General features: G+C 34.4%; 3 protein-coding genes across 3 annotated transcripts; 2 read left to right on the top strand and 1 right to left on the bottom strand.

The window, feature by feature from the left end:
• Positions 1-4,150: 4,150 nt before the first annotated feature.
• Positions 4,151-10,795, top strand: LOC107012015 (probable lipid II flippase MurJ). Its single transcript, XM_015211720.2, has 21 exons — positions 4,151-4,539; positions 4,615-4,676; positions 4,781-4,845; positions 5,019-5,062; positions 5,380-5,422; positions 6,262-6,322; positions 6,420-6,487; positions 6,933-6,984; positions 7,259-7,323; positions 7,409-7,475; positions 7,589-7,634; positions 7,716-7,774; positions 7,883-7,963; positions 8,052-8,163; positions 8,883-8,971; positions 9,062-9,118; positions 9,417-9,540; positions 9,694-9,860; positions 9,957-10,029; positions 10,114-10,243; positions 10,326-10,795. The coding sequence occupies exons 1-21, from the start codon at positions 4,269-4,271 to the stop codon at positions 10,456-10,458; spliced, it is 1,869 nt and encodes a 622-aa protein (XP_015067206.1). The 5' UTR covers positions 4,151-4,268; the 3' UTR covers positions 10,459-10,795.
• Positions 10,796-10,820: 25 nt separating this feature from the next.
• LOC107012016 (ribosomal RNA-processing protein 8) lies at positions 10,821-13,795 on the bottom strand. The gene is made up of 9 exons (XM_015211722.2): positions 13,535-13,795; positions 13,389-13,450; positions 13,227-13,278; positions 12,073-12,187; positions 11,871-11,965; positions 11,640-11,746; positions 11,437-11,551; positions 11,317-11,361; positions 10,821-11,233 (listed from the first exon to the last, which is right to left on the bottom strand). The coding sequence occupies exons 1-9, from the start codon at positions 13,697-13,699 to the stop codon at positions 11,162-11,164; spliced, it is 828 nt and encodes a 275-aa protein (XP_015067208.1). The 5' UTR covers positions 13,700-13,795; the 3' UTR covers positions 10,821-11,161.
• Positions 13,796-17,212: 3,417 nt separating this feature from the next.
• On the top strand, positions 17,213-19,114 carry LOC107009480. The gene has a single exon (XM_015208821.2). The coding sequence runs from the start codon at positions 17,241-17,243 to the stop codon at positions 19,089-19,091; it is 1,851 nt and encodes a 616-aa protein (XP_015064307.1). The 5' UTR covers positions 17,213-17,240; the 3' UTR covers positions 19,092-19,114.
• Positions 19,115-21,412: the final 2,298 nt, after the last annotated feature.

The raw sequence follows: 21,412 nt of genomic DNA, 5'->3' as shown, positions 1-21,412 counted from the left end.
AAAAAAAAGTGGGGGTGGGGGGAGTGGTGGATTTTATTATCCTTTTGAATTATTTTAAGGAGACAATATAAATTATTTAACAAGAGTAAATGGAGACAAGGAAGGGTAAAATGGGAAAATAACTAGATGCCATTGAAAAGGATATTATATTTATATTGAGATTTTAATATAAAGAAAAAAAAAATGTTGGAATTGGCACATGGAAGATGGAAGAAGAAGAAGCAAGTACAATCATCTGATTTTTTAAACTTTTTTTTTTGTTGAAGTGGAATATGGTAGGGATGATGAAAAAATAAAAAAAAGATTTGGGGATCATTTGTTTAGAGTACTTGGGAGAAAAATAATTTGAGTATAAAATTGTGTATAATTAATTTTAAATGAAAGATTATTCACTAGATAAGGTAATGAAGGAGATGAACAACAAATTAATATTAATAAAACATAGTTTATCATACGTTGTTTAATTTGACTTGTTCAATTTACTCTTTTACTTGTTATTTTGATAAATAAAAAATGACAATATTCTTTTTACATATAATTTCATCAATTTACTTTGATAGTTAATATTCTTAAAAATATAGAACTTTTTTAATGAATAAATTAATTTTAAATTTTTTTAATTAATAAAAAATAAAAAAATAAATTTACTATATTAATTTTTTTTAATTAATTGATAAAGTAAAATATGAACAAGTGATGGGAATAGTATATAAGAATTGACTTTGACTATCTTTGATTACCCATCCAGAATAATTCCTAACCGTTTTGGAATACAAATAAGATAATTTTAAAAATAAAATAGCACTAACCCAATTTATTAATGGAGTAATACATATCACACCATATATTACTAGTAATTAGCGATTCAGAATAAATTATAAATAATAGATATATTTATTGAAATGGTTGAAATCTTAACAGCTTTATTAAAAAAATTTAGAATTGAATTATAAAAATAAAAAATAAATATTATTATGAACGACAACCCACCCCCTTCCAAATAGACAGTATAATGCAAAATTTCAAAACTTAAAGAGTTTCAATTTAAATAATATCAATGAGAAACAAAAAATTACTTCCTTATTTTAAAAATAAAAAAATCTATTTTAAAAATAATAATTTCTTTCCTCTTTTGATAATATTTAAACTATAAATTAAAAAAAATACATTTTAATCAAATAATATTAAAAAAAATTATTTAAAAGAAATTCGTATTAAATTAAATTAAGTCATTTAGAAAGAAAAAAAAACGAAAATAAGTAATACTTATCCTTTCGTAGTCCCAATGGAGGACAGTACCAAACAGTAATAAAAATCGGGTACCTAAGTACGTCCTCTATATTGTCCTCATATGTTGTACGGGATTGCATACACTTCCTTTGATTTTTTTCATTTTTGCTTCTTATTATTTATAAGTTAGAAAATAAAATAAATTATAGTTTAAGCGTAAGAAATATCACTGCATACCACACATATCATTTCTATAATACGATTATTAAGAGAACGTCTTAAATTTTTATCAAATATATATTTAGGCTAAAGTTCATGAAAAGGAATTGTTGGAAGGTTATTTTTTCTTAAAATATCTTTTTATCTTAATAGTTGATTAATTAATTTTTAATTTAATCGATTTCATAAATGATTCATATTGTTTCAAACTATTGTAATAGGATAATAACCAAACAATGACTATATTAAGGGTGTGCACAATAGGCTGCTTTCAATCCTATGGCGTTACATTGTCTCACTTTTTTTAATCTTAATTTCTAATTCTTTTGGGCGACGAAATCAACTTGTTTTGTATTTACAAGTCAAAAGTTTTGGACTTTTCTAATGCATTAAATTTGAAGTAACTTTTATTCTTAAAAGATAATAATATGCAGGTCATATCTCTAATAATTTAATGGCATAAGATGCCATGAAATTCTCATGCCTAAGAGTATAAGCACAGGGAGGAAGAGGTTGACTTTTAATAGGGGTCAGACAGAGAAACCATCTTGACCATTTTGACAATATATAACACAAAAATGATAATATTTTTTGTTAGTAGAAAAAACTTATCACAGTTAAAGATTATTAAAAACTAAAATTATTCAGTATATACATATATTCAATCATCTCCCGAACAAAATTCAAGTTATAAAGATATAGATAACTCATACTCTCTCTTTTATAAGTTCTTTTTTCACTCATGTGATGGTTTAGAAAAAATCATACTCTGAGGGCTAATTCTTAAAATTACATTAACACATTGCAATATTGATATTTTATGACTCAAATTTCGTACCTTATTTGAATTATAACAAATCATCACTTTCCACATTTGTCAACTTTGACGACTTCACATTGAATAATTTTTAACAAACAACTACGCTCTTCATCTTCCATTCTCAACAACTACACACTGGACAGCTTATATTACACCATCGCACTAGTCATTCTTAACAACTTTAACTTGTACAACATTAACTCTATCGCAAGTAGACAGTCCTTTCTGAATCCCTAGCTAGATAGCAATTTCTCGGTGTCACCATCCACAACACAAAAACGCACTTAACAATTAATTTTTGAAATGGACAGAACTCAAGAATATATATATATAAACTTCATATCAATGCATTGAAAATGACTATATTTTTTGTATTTAACAAATAATGTTTTTTTGGCACCATAAAAAAGTAGTTGAATGAAAAAAAGATTTCGACGACTTTGAAAACCAACGTGATTTGCTCAAATAATATAAGTATCGTTTTTACACCTTTTTTTTTTGATGCATTTTAAAAAAAGATGTCGGTGTGGAAATTGCAATGAAAGAAAGAGTCAAAAAGATATGAAAATGTCAAAAAATCATTTATAGTAAAAGACAGATTATTCTTCTGTTTGTCTAACTAGTTGGGTTTTGGTTTTGACTTTTGGGTAACTTCTTTGGTTTTTCTGTTTGGCCTTAACCCCACACCAAACAAAAAAAAAAAAGAAGCTAAATTTTGTGGAATTAACATTAAATAAAGACCACTTATAAAATTCAAATATTTTTTTAAGCATTTAAAATCGTACACCACTGTAAAAAATGGTCTCTTACAACTTTTTATAAATCATTGTATAAATTATTGCAAGTCTTTTACGTATAAAAATGAAAAATTTAAGATAAAATCAAATCTCCAGAATATAATACATTTTTTTAAAATAAACAAATTTTACTCACTTTCAATAATTTTATTAAATAACTAAAAAAAAAAAGAAATTCCAAAATCATGTCCTCTTTTTCATTGCTCAACAATTACTTCCAGCCTTTTATCAAATACATATCATGTTATTATTAGTCGTAAGTCACAAGTTATAAATAATTTTGATTATTATTAAATTATTTAATTTTCACATTCTCGGTGTCATTGTCCATTATATATGTACACACATCTTTTGTCTCTTCTGTGTATATTTATGTTTGATTTGTTAATACTCCATCCGTGCTAATAAATTAAGCTATACCACGTAAAGAAGTAATTAAAATAAGTTGGTAAGATCTAGTAATACTTAATTAATAATTAAACCAATCAACTTAATTATTATAATTATTATAATAATATACAACAATTGCTTAATGATGCTTCCTAATTATTCCACTGTACTTTGTCGGAAAAGTACGTTTTAATATTATGGGCCCTGCTCCTTGGACTAACTTACAATTAATTCTAATTTGTGAGTGTAAAACCTGACATATTTCCACTAAGGCAAAGTATAAATATACATTTTCATCCATAGTTATCTATAAGTTGACAAATATGTAAATTATATAAAGGAAGTTAATTTTTCATCACAAGGAAAGAAAAGGACAAGATGTGATTTTTTTATTATTAATATATACGTCTAGTGTTCATTATAAGAAAATTATAGTAAAATATTCACAACTATCATATTTGAATATCATTTGATTTGTATTCATTTCGAAATAATTTAAAATATATGGTGTCTAAAGTTACGCATAGCTAAATTTCAATTTTTTTTATTTGTACAGTAAAATTGATCGGAGTCCTTAATCAAAGCAAAAATTGTTTGAACTTTAATTATAGAATAGAATTTTAATTATATGAAACTTCAGCGTATTCGAAATTATTTTGAAAATGATGTTTCTACACAATGGGCTTCTGGGCTTCAAATCAGCCCAATATCGATTGAATTGGCCCAAGACCTTTACCGGCAAAACTCGGCCCATCTGTTTTGGCGCCAAGGCAGCTCCAGCGGAAATTGGCTCCGTCGATTTTGCCGCCGGGATGTATTCAACCGCCCGCCATACTACCCTAGTTGACTATAATCAACGTCATTCGCCGTTGACGATCTCCAAATCGTCGATGCAACTAATTCACTCGCGTAGAATTGTTTCTATTTCTCTTTTCGCTAAAAATAATCACCTTCCCAATAGATGCCGGCGAATGCGTACCATATCCGGCAGAAATTTATCTTCTCATTCATCGGATTCTTCAAGCGACTATGAAAACCCGTTTCGTTGTAATTCAACTCACAATGACTCTGTACTGCGGCCAGGTCCGTCATTTACAAACAATATCCATCTTTATACATTTGTATGTTAATCCTTTATTCTTAATTTGTCTCATGTAGGTAAGCTGCTGTCCAAAAATGTTACATGGATTGGTGTTGCCACTATTACTAGCAAAGTTCTGGTAATTATTTCCTAATATTTTTTCAAATGTACTTACTGTTAAACCTTTAAATTCTTCTCTCAGTAGTTTTGTTGTTTTCGGTAAACCAATTTTTGGTTATTTAGGGGTTATTGAGGGAAATTGTTATAGCTTCAGCTTTTGGCATTGGTCCTGTAGTAACTGCCTTCAGGTATGCCGTTTACCTGACTTGAAATTTTTTCACCTTCCCCATTCAAAATTTTCTAAGAGAACAAGAGAGTGTTCTATGTTTCCTAAAAAGTTTCTTACTTGTCAAACTTCAAGATATTTAGTTGTTACTCTCCTCACCATTTTAGTCTTATTCGAGTGGTGCTGTAATTACAGGTATGCTTCGGTGCTGCCTGGTTTTGCTGCATCAGTTCTTGGTGGTGAGTAGAAAATAAAATAAAGTAGATGGTTTATGTCCATAAGAGTATTGAGATACAAAACATAATAGCATTGTCTTTAGAGTTGGGTTCACTTTGTTTGTGTATGCTTGATTATATTTTTTTGTTCTCTTTAGTCAAAACATGGGTACAAGTAACAGCCATCTTTTTCTATAAGCAGTGTGTTGTTACCAGCTGCAGACAATATATTTCTAAGGAAAAAGGGCAACTCATATATAAGAAGTTTGTTAGCTCACAAAATGTTTTATGTGTGGGAAATGATAAGAACATTTTGATCACTGTCTCCTTACTTCACGCAGGTGTTAATGGCCCTATTCACATCACAATGACAACTACATTAAGGCTAGTCGCTATCTCTGTATGCTACTATCTTGAATCCTAAAGATGAATTCAGAGTGTTCTGCACTTTAACTGCTACAGAATTATGTTTACCAGGAGCCAAAGGCACCATATTCCTGTTGTCGCCATATTCATCTAAAGCAGCAGGAAGCTCGCGATACTTGAATTTTATGTGTCTCTACATGTGATAACCCAGGATTCCTTGTGCACAGCACTGTAACATGACAACTTATGTAATAGAGAGTAAATTCTCTGGTCTTTGTCTTCTTTCAACATTGAAGTTCTTTTGGATTAGACCTTGGAGACCAACAGGGTCAGTTAGATAAAGAGCTGTATATCAAAGTTTTAGTCCTCTACATACATAAAACTTAGTTTCTTTGTTGACGGGCTTGTTTAATGCTTACCTAACTTGCTAAGGAATGATTCTGCGGGTAGATGTGTATCTTCAGACGTAAGAGCAGGTGTAGACAATGATATCTTGTCTTCTATCTTGATAACTAGATCTACCTGATATAAGTATGAGTAGTGACACGTTCTGGACAAGGGGGAGCTATATGGCGACTTCTGCATTGTCCCTTTTTTCTGCATTCTTTTAGGTGACCTTCATCCTTCATTGCTACCTAAAGTTCTATAAATTTTTGAAGCAACTTCAAAGACTTTGAGCTAGTTTCTTAGTAGTAAAGTTTTTCAATTTTACCTCGTTGATTGTCTTGAGAACACATTTCTTACTTCTGACTTACTTATAGAAAAAACATTTCTTTGCTTTTGAATTGTAGAAAAACATTTCCATATTAAAAAAGAACATTTCTTACTTCTCACTTATCACAACTGATGATATTCAGTAAGCTTCCAGAGGATCGTCAGAAGAAGCTGTTTAAGTATGCAAATACCATCATGATCCTCGTATGTGTACTCTCACTCTTTTCTTAGTACCTTCTTGACTCATCTTTCATAGCTAAAAGATGCGTTAGCATTTAGCAACAAAATTAATTTCATGCAGGTAGGAGGTTTGTTGGCTGCCCTAGTGCTCATATATTCTGAGTCTGTTATTCATATATATGCACCAGGGTAAGACGGTCTAAATTGAATTTATTTATGGCTATGTAACTCGCAAAATAATAGGATGTGATGACCTGTTCTCCTAAACTGTATTTTGGCATTTTTGCTTCATTGATACTTTGAGATCTTAACTGGAATTTTGATCTCAAAATAGTGTGAAGAGCAACTCACAATGAACTGCCTCTTACAGGCTTTTGTTTTCTACAATGTCTTGACCTCTCTAGTCTCATTTTCTATTCTCAAAGATCTGTAGTGCCGTCTTCCAACATTTGATTCTTAGTTTCCCTGCTCATGCCAAGTTGCAGGATCTTTATTTTGCCTTTGCTTCTCACTGGAGGTTGTTCCACCAGTATTTTTTAAATTAACATAAACCAGAAAATTCTTTTACTGACATTATTAGAATTTATATGTTTGTGATTTTCTCTTGCATTGCACTTCATGGATTCATTTTCAGTCTGTGGACCTCAGCTGAAGGCCTGACTACAAGCCGAATAGCTATCCAACAGGTAATGAGTTTATTATTACGCAAAATTCAGCTTGAGTTTCGTCCTACCGTTACTTATCTGGCCATGATTGCTTAGTCAATTATTTGTCTGTTATCGCAATTTTCTGTGAACTAAAATCAAATAAAGCCCTTTTGTATGCGTACTTCCTTTACTTTGATATCAACATGCCTATTGGAGCATGTATTACTATTGGTCTTTGTTTATTCAATGTGTACTTTCTCCTTTCAGATTCGGAGATCTTTACTATTTTAACTAAACTTCACATATTTTTCAGTTGAAAATAATGACTCCTTGCGTAGTTTTTGCTGGCCCTGTTGGGCTTGGATTTGGTTATATGAGGTAAGATTATATTTTCTATTTGCTTTTCCTATTATTAGTTGTTCTTTGAGCACCTATGATAATATTTATATTTATTTCACTCCAGTGCAAAAGGAGAAAATGTCTTTCCGGCAATTAGCCCCACCTTGTCTAGCTTGCTCCTGATTGCCAGTGTAAATTTCTAACTTGTTGCAGCCCAAGTATTATATCATTGAAATTATTTCTTCTGTATCTCATAGTAGATTCTTCTAGACTCTGACATATAAATAGTTTTAATTTGTCATAGTGCCTCTTCTACTCCTATAGCAGACAATCAGATGCCTTTTGTTCTGGTAAAGTAATCTACACAGTTACTTAAGTGATGTTACGTGAGAATAAATAATTATGATTCAAGTTTTAGACTCTTTGAATAGGTGGTATTCTTTTATCTTGCGGAGCTTCACTTGGTGTAGTCATTCAATGGATTATCCAGGTCGCCATTGCTCACCTCCGACTTTTTTATACTCAGTTTTATTGTTTAGGGTTAAAAGACAACCTTTCCATGTTTTTCATATACTTGACATTTTATGCGCGAGTTTAGGTTCTATTGCTAAGAGGAACATGGCATGAAGTTATTTCAGAATCATGGACTGACGAATTGAAGAGCGAGGATATTTACGACGTACACCTCTTTGACCTTCCTCTTCGTTTTACATTCATTTCAATCAGTTTATTGCATTGATCACTGTTCCTTTTATTTTTTTTCTTAGCTTTTCTCGATTCTGGTACCAGCAATATTCAATTCAGGCTTGGCACAAATAGCATCGTTTACTGACCTCTGTTTCGCATCTCATTTTGCTGGTGCAGCTGCAGGTCTTTCATGTAAGTGAAAGTTAATTTTTATGCCAATGTCCATGCACAACCTTTTGACCTTTGTAATGAGAAGGCGGCCCAATAATCCCTCTTTGTTGAGGATATATACAACAACAACTATGCCTAAGTCCTAAATAAGTTGGGGTCGGCTATATGAATCCTCATTTTGTCATTTAAGCCATATGATATCATCATCATAATAAATTAAATAAAAATGAAAGAATAACCACTTTCTAATGAGACCAAAAACAAAATTGCAAGTTTTTTCCGAGTATGACATGTTTGAACAGTATATTTGACAACTGGGGTTCGCGTTGGTGGAGGAACTGGATCGGTATCATGATCGTCCAATAAGAAGGGTTTCACAGATGATCAATATAACTTGTATGTTTGTGAAGGGATTGTACTGTAATTAATTGTCAAGTTGTGATGGTATTATGCAATTAAATGTCAAGTAGTATTATTAGCTTCTCTTTTGTCTGAAAGAATAACTTCCAAAATAGTGGAACAACCTTTTGAATCTTTTATCGATCTGTGTGGAAGAATATCAGACGTTAGTGAGTGACAGTGAGACAAGCTTTTTAATGTTCCATGCAGGGCACTGGTTTTGCCATCCTTTTTACTGCATTGGAGCACTGTTATACTCGTACCTTTTCCCATTTTCCTGTGGGTTCTTCTCTGTGGATGCCCTAATTCTCATTTCATTATTGATATTGTCGAAATTTCAGATGCTTTTCTTTTGATCATGGCACCTTTGGGTTTGCTCTCAAGCATTGTTATACTGCCTCTTTTGCCCATATTTTCAGGACTGATAAAGGTGCTCATATTTTGACTTGTGACGATCAGTAATGCTATGTTGTTACACTTACATCTGTATTTGTCTTCTAACTCCAGATTGTTTTGGCAGACAGAGTCATGGCCAACCCTAGTAGAGAAGATAAACAGAGGGGTCCTGCTTTGCATGGTTAGGGCTTTTATCTTAGAAAACATGTTCATCTTGAATGTTAAGGGATGGATCGAATTCATAGTAATTCCTAGTAATGGTGCCATGTGGATCAACCTATCAATCAAGTACTATTCAATTCTAAACTAGTTGGAGTCAACTATTAGAATTTTTTATATCCATTCCACTCAATTCGGACCATTTCAATAATGTAGTGTAGATATATATACAAACTAAATAGTAAGATTTTTCACCAACAAGCGAGTTAACAAGTTTACTTGGTTTCTGATAGTCTGGGCGTTTTCCTGTTTTGATGCAGGTGGTTCTCTTGCCGATTATTTCTGTCATGAGTAGCTTAACTGATCCTATCATCCGTGTCTTGTTTGAGCGATATGCATTTGATTCTTCGGCAAGTGCTTTAGTTTCTTCTATTTTTCTTTTCTGTAAGTATTGATAACTCGTCAAAGTAGGATGTCTGGATTATAACTTTACATTTTTGAGTATTCTGGATGGGGCTTATAAATAAGAGCACATTTGTACTCATGTAGGCTGAATTTATAGTTTCTTGACATATTAAATTATTATTTTTGGTATAGATTCTCTCGGATCACCATTCTTGATTGTCAGAGAATTGGTAGTTGCAGTGTTTTATGCCTTTGGAGATGGGCTGAGGCCTTTCCTGGTTAGTATTGGAGCCATTGCGCTAAATGCTATCTTAGATTGGTTCTTTGTTCACAGATTACACATTGGAGTGCAAGGATTGGTTAGTTACTTTACCTATTTTCTTGTAGTAAATGTAGTAGGTAATATTCATGCTTAAACAAAATCTCATAGCTAATGCCTAATTGTACTGTTGAAGGCACTTTCAACATCACTCACAGCTGCCTTGTCTCTCATTACTCTGTTCCAACTTCTTCAAAGGAAGGTTGAAGGTAAAAAGTAGAAGTATGACTGTCAGTCCAGCAAAGCAGTTTATGTTTTTACTCTGTTAATGTAGTTCTTGTTGTACTTTGCAGGTCTTTTCCCCCTTCATGAATTGATAAGTCCTGGTTTGCTTCTATGCTTCTGTTGTGTCATCTCAAGCTTTATTTCGTCCTTCAGTTATGAAAATATCTCCAAAGTTTTCCTCTCCGAGTATATCACAAGGTTTGCCTTTTTTGCTTGGACCTGTGGATATATGCCACGTATATGATCATAATGTTGGTTACTCGTTCATATTGTAATCCAGGTTACCTAGGATCCAAGAAGTCTACTGCATAGTATCAGCTGCTGCTCTTGGAATTATTGGCTTCTTTGCTCCTCTTGTGTTAGTATTATATTTTTCTAGATATAAGTTGGAGCATAATAATAACTTGAAATGAAAAGAAAGTTGATGCACATGTCCTTGGTATTTGGCCCTTAACTACTTGTAGTACATGCCTCGAAGATTGAAGAATACATACAATTCAGAATATCGATCCTCGTTGGAACATCATACCATCTTAATTGTCTGAGGTGGGCGTAATTTTCTGAGACAACCGCCCGGTACGTCACAATTTCACTAATGGTGTCAAACATTTGATGAGTCCTTGGTTGCTTCTTGTCTTGCCTCTGCTGAAAATGGATACATCTACAACTAGAATTAGACGTTTTGTTAGAATTAATTTGTACCGACTCTGGAATTCCTGCTCTTATATACTTTTGCATACGTTTATCCCAGACTTGCCTGTCAGATGCATTTTGATTGAATCTCATCAAACAAATACTTTAATATCATATTAATTTAGTACTATGATTTTCAAACAATTAAAATAACTACAATTTCAAAAATCCAATATACTACAATAATGCCAATACTAATCCCACTTCTCAAAGATGAGATTCAAAGAATAGACTACTTTTCTCCTAGAATCATTGTGAAGCGCATTCTTTCAAACACAACAGCGTCCATTCCTCACTTCAGTGGACAGAGTCTTTTTTGGGAGCACGGTTTGAAATAATGAGTGAGATCTAGCAACAAGTTTAAACCCATCTCCAGAATGAACAGGGACTATAGTAAAATCTTAGACCATATTATGGCCAAACTTAGCGCCGTTTATAAATACATGCCTTGAGCTCAGGCCAATTAATCTCTTTGTCTACTGAATTCTGGTTTTCCTGTTGAGAGAGAGATAGACAATCAGCACATATTTTTTAAGTCACAGAAGAATAACAAAACTAAATTATCCATCAAACCAAACCTTTTTCTTTAAGTAGAACAGCACAAACATTTTGTTAGAGAAATCCTGCAGAAACATAGACAAGCTTTAGAAATTGTAGTAGATTTCATCAAACTCATAACGAAAAGAAATGGAATAGACCTTTGACTCAATAGTAAACCCAAGATCACAAATAGCTTTCAAAAAATTGCTTGGGTCGGCACCCCCTGTAGTTGGATCAAGCCTGCTTTTAACTTCTGCTATCAAAAGCCACCCCCTGGAAACAACCACCCAACTCAATTCATAAACTAAACTATCTGATGAAGATATGTATCTTACAACTTAAGCAAGTACTGCATGCCAACCTGGGTTTAAGAACTCTGCGCGCTTCCTGAAGAAAGCTTGGATAATCAGTTCCCATCAATGAAAGGCAAAAGATGGCCACATCAACCGACAAGGACTCTAGAGGGGTCTGCCAAAAGAACAGCATTAATTCAGAACAATGTTCCTAATCAGTATGTATTCAATATACTAAACTTAAAGGCAATTCAAACAGCAAGAAACTCTATTAGCAAGACTCCAAGCGAAGCTCATACATTTGACATGTCACAAGCAATAACTGAAGGATCATGTGCGACAAGATCCAAAGACCACACTTTGTTCTTCACACTTCTTGCCAGCCGTGCATCTCCTGAAATAAGTTGGACAATCAATGAGTCACGCAACACCAAAAGTGACAAGCACATGAAATTTGTTGCTTCCTGATAATTTGAGACCCAGATAATTTGAGACCCATACCGCAGCCAAAGTCAGCAACAATTAATGAAGGGCTATGATCCTTTAGCCATTTTGTGATTATATTAACAGGTTTTTCTGGCCAATGTAACATTTGCTCCTGATACCCTGCATGATACTGACCAGCTAAGTATGGTTAAGAACAAGAAGATACTAAATGGTGAGGGATATTTGACAAGAACTCAAGAAATACTCCAGGATGTTGTATAAATTGCAAAGCAACCTGAAGTTGAATCAGACTCAGAAGTTGCAGTCCATACAACTTCAGAAGGGGATATTATAAACCAGTCATCACACAGGGGTATTTGTGGAAGACAGTAAAAGTCTTATTAGGAGTGATTAGTCTGTCGTACGAACATGAGGTCAGGGAGAAAAATGAAGTAATTGCTCTAAGAAGCCATCCTTGATAACAAACTTGGTCTTTCAAACAGTTCCTATGAGGGATTACGTACAACTTAGTCTTCTGAACAGTCCCTCTAAAAATATTAACATCTTCATTTCTATACAACTTTCATGACTGCATTAAATATGCCAAACTTTTATTTTTGATATGATACTTCCTCTAAACTATAGCTATCATAATATGTAAGTCAAAATTAACATCTTAAATTCATGTTCAGTCAAATACCAATAATAAAGTCACTATAAGAGGCCAAGATTCCTTATTGAACAAAGTAATATTGGACAGAGGGGGTGCAATGATCCTTTGTTTTAACTTCTCATCCTCTTTTAGTCCTTACCAAGCAAATGCAAAACCCTTATTACTCATACATTACGGATCTAATCTTAGTGGTAAGGCTAATACGTATGCAATCAGGCTAGCTCTATCAAGTACTTCATAAGGCCCAATAAATCAAGAACAAAGTTTTCCTTTCAGACCAAATCTCATAATTTTCTTCCCCGGAGAAACCTTTAGAAATACCATAGCACCCACTTGATGTTCAATTTCAAGTGTCTTAATGTCGGCATAGGACAATTTATATCTCTGAAGACCTTGATAATTTTTACTTTGTTTTCAGCTTCAGGACCTAAAAGTTTTGTTTTTTCCCCACTAAATCTCTTGCAATCAAGTTCAGTCTAAAGCAACCTCAAATCTAAGAAACTTGAGTTATCACCTTCAAGTAGAAGTACAAAATATTGGACAAAATGATTCTTACCACATTAAAAAGTTCTGGATTTTCCTTGAAATAATTAAGCGCCTCATCTCCTCTGGATAACAAAAAACAAAGCAATTGCATCAATATTCAACAGCGACACACAATTCGGAACATATTATCCAGCGAAAAAATTGCAGCAACTTGCGAAGAAGGTGGACATACGAGCAAGTGTAGAGTTTTTCATTAAGCATACGGAAGTGTCCTCCTGATAATCTCGCCTTCATCTGCGTAAACTCCACAAGTATCAAATATCTATTTGTAAAATACGAACGTACATAGAATTATATAAGGAGAAATACAATTAGAACCTTATCGATAAAAGACGAAGTTTTCTTAGTTTTTGAGATCGCCGTATTCGAAACCATAGACTGATTCACGCCGGAGAAATTAGAAGGATCGTTTCCGGCCGGAGTGGAAGATTTCTTATGAACCTTTCCTCTCTTCCGTTTACGACTACGCTTTGCTTCTTTCATCTTCTCTGATGATTCTCTCTTCTGCCTCTACTGCTATTGCTATTACGGTTGAGTTTAGGGATAGTTCCTGACGGGAACGGAACATCGAACTCAGCAAAGATGGATCAGCTCAATGGGCTTTTAAGTTTATTTTGGGCCGGTTCAGCCCAAAATATTGAAAAGATTAATAGAACTTTACTTTTTAGTTTACTTATTATCATTATTTCTTATAAGTCTTATAAATTTTTAAAATCTTTTATTTTTATACATTAAATTAGTGTATCTCGTGCATCATGTATAAAATGTATATTATATTAATATATTATGTATAAAATATAATCTATCTTACTTAATAATTAATATATTTTTTGCTTCATTATTTAAATGTGTTTTACTGTAGTTAGGTTGTTAATTATGTTGATTCACTCCTGATATTAAATTTAATAATATTGTTCTCATAACAAATAAACAATAAAACAAGAGAGAACTAAAATATGAAAACCAAATTGAGAGAGATCATCAATGAACACATATAATCCAAAAAAGTTGTACTTGATATGAAAAAGTACAATTTTTCATGTGACAATAAAGCTTATTTGTTAAAATACACGAGCCAATGCCCATTCTCCAAAGGGAGATGCATTTGAGTTAACTTGCGTGCATAGCAAATAGTTGTGTTAACTTGCGTGCGTAGCAAATATTGGCGTAATAAAATAAAATTTTTTATGGAGAGTATTCAAAAATTTCATAGCTCGTAAAAATAATTTAAAGAATGTATCTATTTAAATTTTGTAAATCAAACTACATAACATTAATGATTAATGTTTTAATTAAACTGTATCAAAAAAATTTAAAATTAAACTACATAATACTTAGCTTTAGTATTCACGTTTATCTGATAGGACGTGGACAAACAAAATAAAAGAGAGATATTTCAGTTTAGAGTGAAATCACTTTATGCTTCAACATTTCACAAACCTCTGATGACTAACAATAAAAAATGAAAGTTAAATAATAGAATCAAACGAGTTATATTAAAAGATAATTTATATAAATTATTTTCACTTTTAGTAGCTTAATGAAATAAATGAATAGGATTTTCTTTTTAACTTTAAATTAAAAAGAGGAACCGAACCCGCACACTGCAAGTTGCAAAGAACTTAGTAAGAGTTGAAAGACTGCAACGACTAAGCTAGAAAATTTTTATTCTTTTTTAAAAATGTCCAAAATATTTTATTTAACTATTTATTTTTCTTATAAATATAATGTAAGTTTTTGACGAAGGATCTCTCGTTCCGAGAGTAGCTAAGCCCCTGATTGCAAACCCAACCATCATTGCAATCACTGTCAACATTGTATTAAAGAAGGCATTACTTAAAGCTTTAGTAGTAGGTTCATTGTGTAAATAATTGTAACTAAGAGGGCTATTCATTAAAGAAGTTGTTAAAGTTAGTTAGAAGTTGTTAAAGTTAGTTAGAAGTTGGTTTATTATTTTTGTATATATGTTCAAGTTGTGTGTACAGAATGGGCATTAGAAAATATATACAGAAGAGAGGTTCACGTTTTTCTCTCATCTTCTTCCTCACTCTCTATCTCTTCTCTGTTTCTTCACTTCTACTTCTTCTCTACAAGAAGATTAACATGGTATCAGAGCCTACACAGTAGAGCTTCAAGATCTCAGCCAAAAACCATGGCAACTGTCGATAATGAGTTGCCTGAGAAGCTGAGCCATAATCATCCATTGTTCTTACATTCAATAGATAATTCAGGTGTATTACTTAGTTCAATTCAACTAACAGGAGCTGATAATTTTTCAGTATGGAGTCGAGCTATGAAAATTGCAATTATAGGTCGAAACAAACTTGGATTCATTGATGGATCATGCAGAAAAGAGTTATATGGTCCTAACTTGACAAATCTGTGGGAAAGATGCAATGCGATAGTACTTTCGTGGATTATGAACTGTGTTTCGAAGGAGTTACTTGCAGGCATTGTTTATTCTACTAATGCAGCAGCTGTGTGGAAGGACTTGTGTGAAAGATATGACAAGATTGATGGATCACGTATTTTTCAACTACACAAAGAGATTGCTACAGTTAGCCAAGGTACAAGCTCAATCTCAACCTATTTCTCTAAGCTACGTGAGTTGTGGGTAGAATATGATAGTTTGGCACCTGTTCCTAGTTGTGAGTGTGTGAATTCAAGGGAATTTGTAGTGTTCATGCATAATCAGAAGTTACTACAGTTTCTCATGGGATTAAATGACTCATATGAACAAGCTAGAAGCCAAATACTAATGATGGTACCTTTGCCTACTATAAACAAGGCATACTCACTGCTTATTGAAAGAGAAAGCCAACGTATCATGTCACAGACCTCTCACAGTTCAAATTCATCAGATCTAAATGCCCTGTTTACTGCTCAATCATCAGTTCCCAAACCAAGGTTTAATACAGGTTCAAGCTATGATCCAAATGCATTTTGTGATTATTGTAAAAGAACAGGACACATGCAAGCTGTGTGTTACAAACTTCATGGATATCCACCTGGTTATGAGAGAAAGAAGAGAGGTTCTACTGGTCCTACTTACAATCAAGGTAGAGGAAGATCAAGTAATGATAGGAGGTCATATCCATCTGCTAACAATGCAATTAGTGATACTGTGCATTGTCTGACGGCGCCAAGTTAGGCCTAAGACCTAATTTCACATGGTATCAGAGCAGGGCCCGTCTCACCCGATGTTGGGGTCCCCAAAATCAAAATTGCCCACGCACCAGATGCTAAGCACTGGGCGTGAGGTGGGGTGTTAAAGAATGACAAAAAGTCCCACATCGGTGATTAATGAGATGGGTGGACTCTTTATAAGGCTTGGGCAATCCTCCTCCCTTTGAGCTAGCTTTTGGGGTGTGAGTTAGGCCTAAGACGCCTAAGACCTAATAACAAGCGATGTGTATCTGAAGCTTTTGTCTGACGAAAAAATCCCAAGGAAGGTGAGTTTTGTACAGCACCACCTTTCATTGTTAATATATCCTCCCCTGCAGCTTCCATTGCTGCCAACCATTCATCAGAAAATGGAACTGCATCCCGTGGTGGTAATATCAAAAGATTGGCTTTCTTCAGACAGCTCTCAGCATCCTTGACTGGCAAAATGGTGGCGTCATTTGTGCATTGCTCGGTATCTTCCAGCCCATGGCAAAGTTCATTTTGAGAACTCTCACTTCCACTAAGTTTACCAGTTTCAGATTCCTTCACCAGAATATCTTCATTCAACATGTCATCTACCGTCCTTTTGATTCTTGATGAGGTTTGATCCCCTGCAACACAGTGGATAGTATCCAGATTCCGCATCATTATCACTCCCATGAATCGGAGGTGACTCCTGGTTCAGAAAACTTGGGCTTTCTAATCCACCTGCATCAACACTTTTTTGTGATGGAAAAACTACTCCTACTTCTTTGATGATTTCTTCAACAATTTCAAGTAACAGAGAAAAACGGAGTCAGATCTACACCTCCTTGAAATCTCCGGCGAAGAAGATTCTCTACTCACGCCACTTCCTGATATGGACACCAATCCCAACGATTTCGCTTCAATTTCAAATTACATTTCCCCAATGAAAGGGCTGGAGGCTCGGGTAGATCATGTAAAATCAGAATGTTCATCTCGTAGAGTTTCCAGCAATAAAGAAAATAATAATCCAGACAAAGCAGAAATGCCTAAACTTAGTGTGGAGCCGCTGCACATGAAGAGGAAGAAGAGGAGTGGTGGTTGCAATTTGCGGAAAAGTTTAGCATGGGACAGAGCCTTTTCAACTGAAGAAGGTGTTTTGGATCCATTGGAACTTTCTCTGCTTAGTGGTTCATTGGTTAAAACACGCGGAGAGACCTTGTTCACCATCAATGAAGAAGAGCGAAATCCAACTTCAAATGACTCTCTACATGATGCTAGTTCAGTTTATTTGAGCTCGAACAAAAAAAGTACGGTTAAAGGAATTCGAGCTGTAGCTTTAAAAGAAGAAAGTCGGAAGGCCTCAACTAAAATACCAGCGTCTCACAATGGTAGAACTATCTCCAAATCTAGTAGCTGTTCTCGACCTTTGTCTTCCGCTTCACTGAAAAGGCCTGCAAACATGAACTTCACTCCTAGTTTTATAGAAAATAAAGGCTCTGCTGGATCAGGTTTTAGAGATTCTGAGTTACCACAAGCTAGCTACAATTCAGAATCCCTAGTTCTACATAGACTGGAAGATGGCAATCCAAATGAAGCAGAAGAATCTGACATTTCTTCAGTTATTGATGGTTTGATTTGTAACTCAAAGTATGGGAATATGATTCATTTGAGCGGAGAGGTGATGAAGGAAGGTTTCATGGGCGGCTGCAATAATTTAACTGGTGGAGAATTTGAAAAGGTCAAGTCCTTTGCAGTTGAAGATGACGGGATCTTTGATAATGATAAGTACATTATGAAGATTAAGAGCAATTTGAGCAAAGTCCAGAGAGAGCTAATGAATATTGGAGGAGGGAACTGTGAGCCCTTGAATCTCACAGATTCAAACTTTAGTGAAGTAAAGATTGAAATGTTAGAAGTTGCATATCAGCATGAAGATTCTCATAATCTGAAAGAAGCTTTTACCTGCAAACAGATCACAGATAGAGCACAAACAGGAGGTTTAGTAGCAGATATCTCAAGTGTAACTTTATCTGGTGAAAATTGCGAGACTGATCCTGATGGGCTTTCAATTTACTCAGAACATAAGTTCCAGGCTGGTAGCGTATTGCATTCAAGTGGCCAGTCCCTTAGTAAACATGTTTGCATAGATCAAAGCCAAGATGGACAGATTGATGAAACTGGTTTCTCTGGTCTTCCATATCGATCAGATGAAAGTGTTTTTGATAGGTTTGATGTAACAAGTGTACAGACAGTGGTTGGAGAAGATCCTGCGGAAATCATGTGTCCTAGTCCTGTCAAAATTACTCTTCCCAGTAATTGCAATCATTCAACAGATGAAGAAGTCAATCCTGATAAGATTCTTGCAAGTTCAACTACCTGTCTGGAATTTGGTTCATCGTCTAGTAGAACAAGAGAAAAAATGGTATCAGATGTACCTGGTTCAATTGGCGAATGTAGGAAACCAATTATAGAGTCTGTGTTGGAAGTGGTGGATGAAACTGAAATACACAATTCATTGAACTGTCACAATGATGGCAATTTAACTTCCTCTATGGAATTTGGTTCATCTTCCAGGGGAACACAAAATGTAATTGGATCTGGTAAACTTGGTCCAGTGGGTGAAGGTAACAAATCGATCAACGGTGTGCTCCTCTCCAAAGGAATGAATGAACTTGAAATTCAAGATTCATCAATCAAGCTAAATGATGGTAATGAGACCATCACATTGAAGCTTGTCAAATGAATCATATTCCCATACTTTGAGTTACAAATCAAACCATCAATTACTGAAAAAATCATGTTTAGGTACTTGCAATAATAATGCTGAAAGAGACTCTGGTGCAACAAATCACATGACTCCTCACTCACAATTATTGATTAATAAACATCCATTGCCTATTGATGCACCTAGAAGTGTACAACTACCAAATGGAGATAGTACAGTGATCACACATACAGGTTCTAGTAGTATGACCTCACAAGACATTATCAATAATGTGCTTCTTATCCCTGACTTTAAGTTCAGTCTGTTGTCAGTCTCAAAAATTACAAAGGATCTACAATGTGCAGTATGTTTCTATCCTGATTTTGTGACTATTCAGGATCTCTCCAGTGGGCAGGTGAAGGTGATTGGTAGAGAACAAGCTGGACTTTATCTCATTCCTCATCCTTCATCTTCTGCAGATAATACTCAAACATACTCTCATTTGGTTCATGATGGTTCTCCAAGCTCACAAACTGTGTCAAGCTCACAAACTGTCCTATGGCACCAAAGACTTGGTCATACTTCATCTAATGTTTTAGCTAAAACTCTCAATTTTCCAGTTACAAAGTGTTCAAATGAGGTTCACAACTGTACAATATGTCCTCTAGCTAAACAACCAAGACTTCCTTTTCCAAATAGCTCTACTATATCTTCTAGTCCATTCCAGTTGATACATATAGATGTTTGGGGTCCATTTCATACTCCTACATATGATGGTAATAGATTCTTTGTCACTATAGTGGATGATTGTACTAGAATGTTGTGGCTGTTTCTAATAAAGTTGAAGAGTGATGTTTGTGTTGTATTGAAGAACTTCTTTACTCTAGTCAAAACTCAGTTCAACTTATTAGTTAAAAGCATTCGTACTGATAATGGTTCTGAGTTTGTTAACACTGAGTGTACACATTTGTATACAAGCTTGGGTATTGTTCATCAAAGAACCTGCATACACACTCCTCAACAGAATGGTATAGCTGAAAGAAAACACAGACATATACTTGAGGTTGCAAGAGCTATCAAATTCCAAGGTCACATTCCTATTAGATTTTGGGGACACTGCATTCTTAATGCTGTATATATTATAAACAGATTGCCTACAACTGTTTTGCATGGTCAATCTCCATATGAAGTGTTTCACAAGTGCAAACCTTCCTTACAGCATATGAGGGTGATAGGCTGTCTTTGTTTTGCTAAGAATATGCACATTAAGGACAAATTTCATCCTAGGAGTGTCATTGCTGTACACATGGGATATAGCACACATACAAAGGGATATATGTTGTACAATATCAAGGACAAAACATTCTTCATCAGCAGAGATGTACTATTTAGAGAAACTATATTTCCATTTGCTTCTCCTTCATCTACTGCATGGCAAATGTTTCCTAAGGTTGATGAATCTTCAGAGGTTGCACCTTTGTTCCAGCCTAATCCAACCACAGCTGTACATACAGATGTAGCTCCAGCACAAGCTACTCCTTCTGTAAGAAGATCACAAAGAAGTACAAAAGCTCCTATATGGCTACAGGATTATGTGGCATCTGCTCAGCTTCAATCCAATAGACCTTTGTATTCCATTGATAAGTACATTGGCTATGACAACTTGTCTTCTTCTTATCAAGCCTTCCTTACTTCATTTGGTACTGTAGTTGAACCTACTTCTTTTGAGGAAGCCTGTAAGGATCCAAGGTGGGTTGAAGCAATGCAAGCTGAAATATCAGCTTTGGAGTCTAATCAAACATGGCAGGTGGTTCCTTTACCTCACAACAAGAAGGCTATTGGGTGCAAATGGATTTTTAAAATCAAGTATCATGCCTCAGGTGAGATTGACAGGTTTAAGGCACGTCTAGTGGCAAAAGGATTTAATCAAAGAGAGGGGCTGGATTATCAGGAGACCTTTTCTCCAGTGGTGAAAATGGTGACTGTTAGAAGTGTGCTGTCCTTAGCTGCTAAAGAACATTGGCATGTTCATCAGATGGATGTGTCTAATGCATTTCTTCAGGGAGATTTACATGATGAGGTTTATATGGTTCTTCCTTTTGGTTTTAAGCTTCCAAAGGGCTTTAGTGTGCAGGGGGAGAAACCAGTGTGTAGGCTCACTAAATCCCTTTATGGATTGAAACAAGCACCTAGGCAATGGAATGCAAAACTCACTGAAGTTCTTGTCAAATTGGGATTTGTACAAAGTCATCTTGATTACTCACTATTCATCAAGAAAACTAGTACATCTCTGGTTATACTTTTAGTATATGTAGATGACTTGATGATCACTGGAAGTGATATCAATCTCATTCAAGAAA

The sequence above is a fragment of the Solanum pennellii genome, chromosome 2, assembly GCF_001406875.1.
Source record: "Solanum pennellii chromosome 2, SPENNV200".
NCBI lineage: Eukaryota > Viridiplantae > Streptophyta > Magnoliopsida > Solanales > Solanaceae > Solanum > Solanum pennellii.
This window is presented reverse-complemented; position numbering and strand designations above follow the sequence as displayed.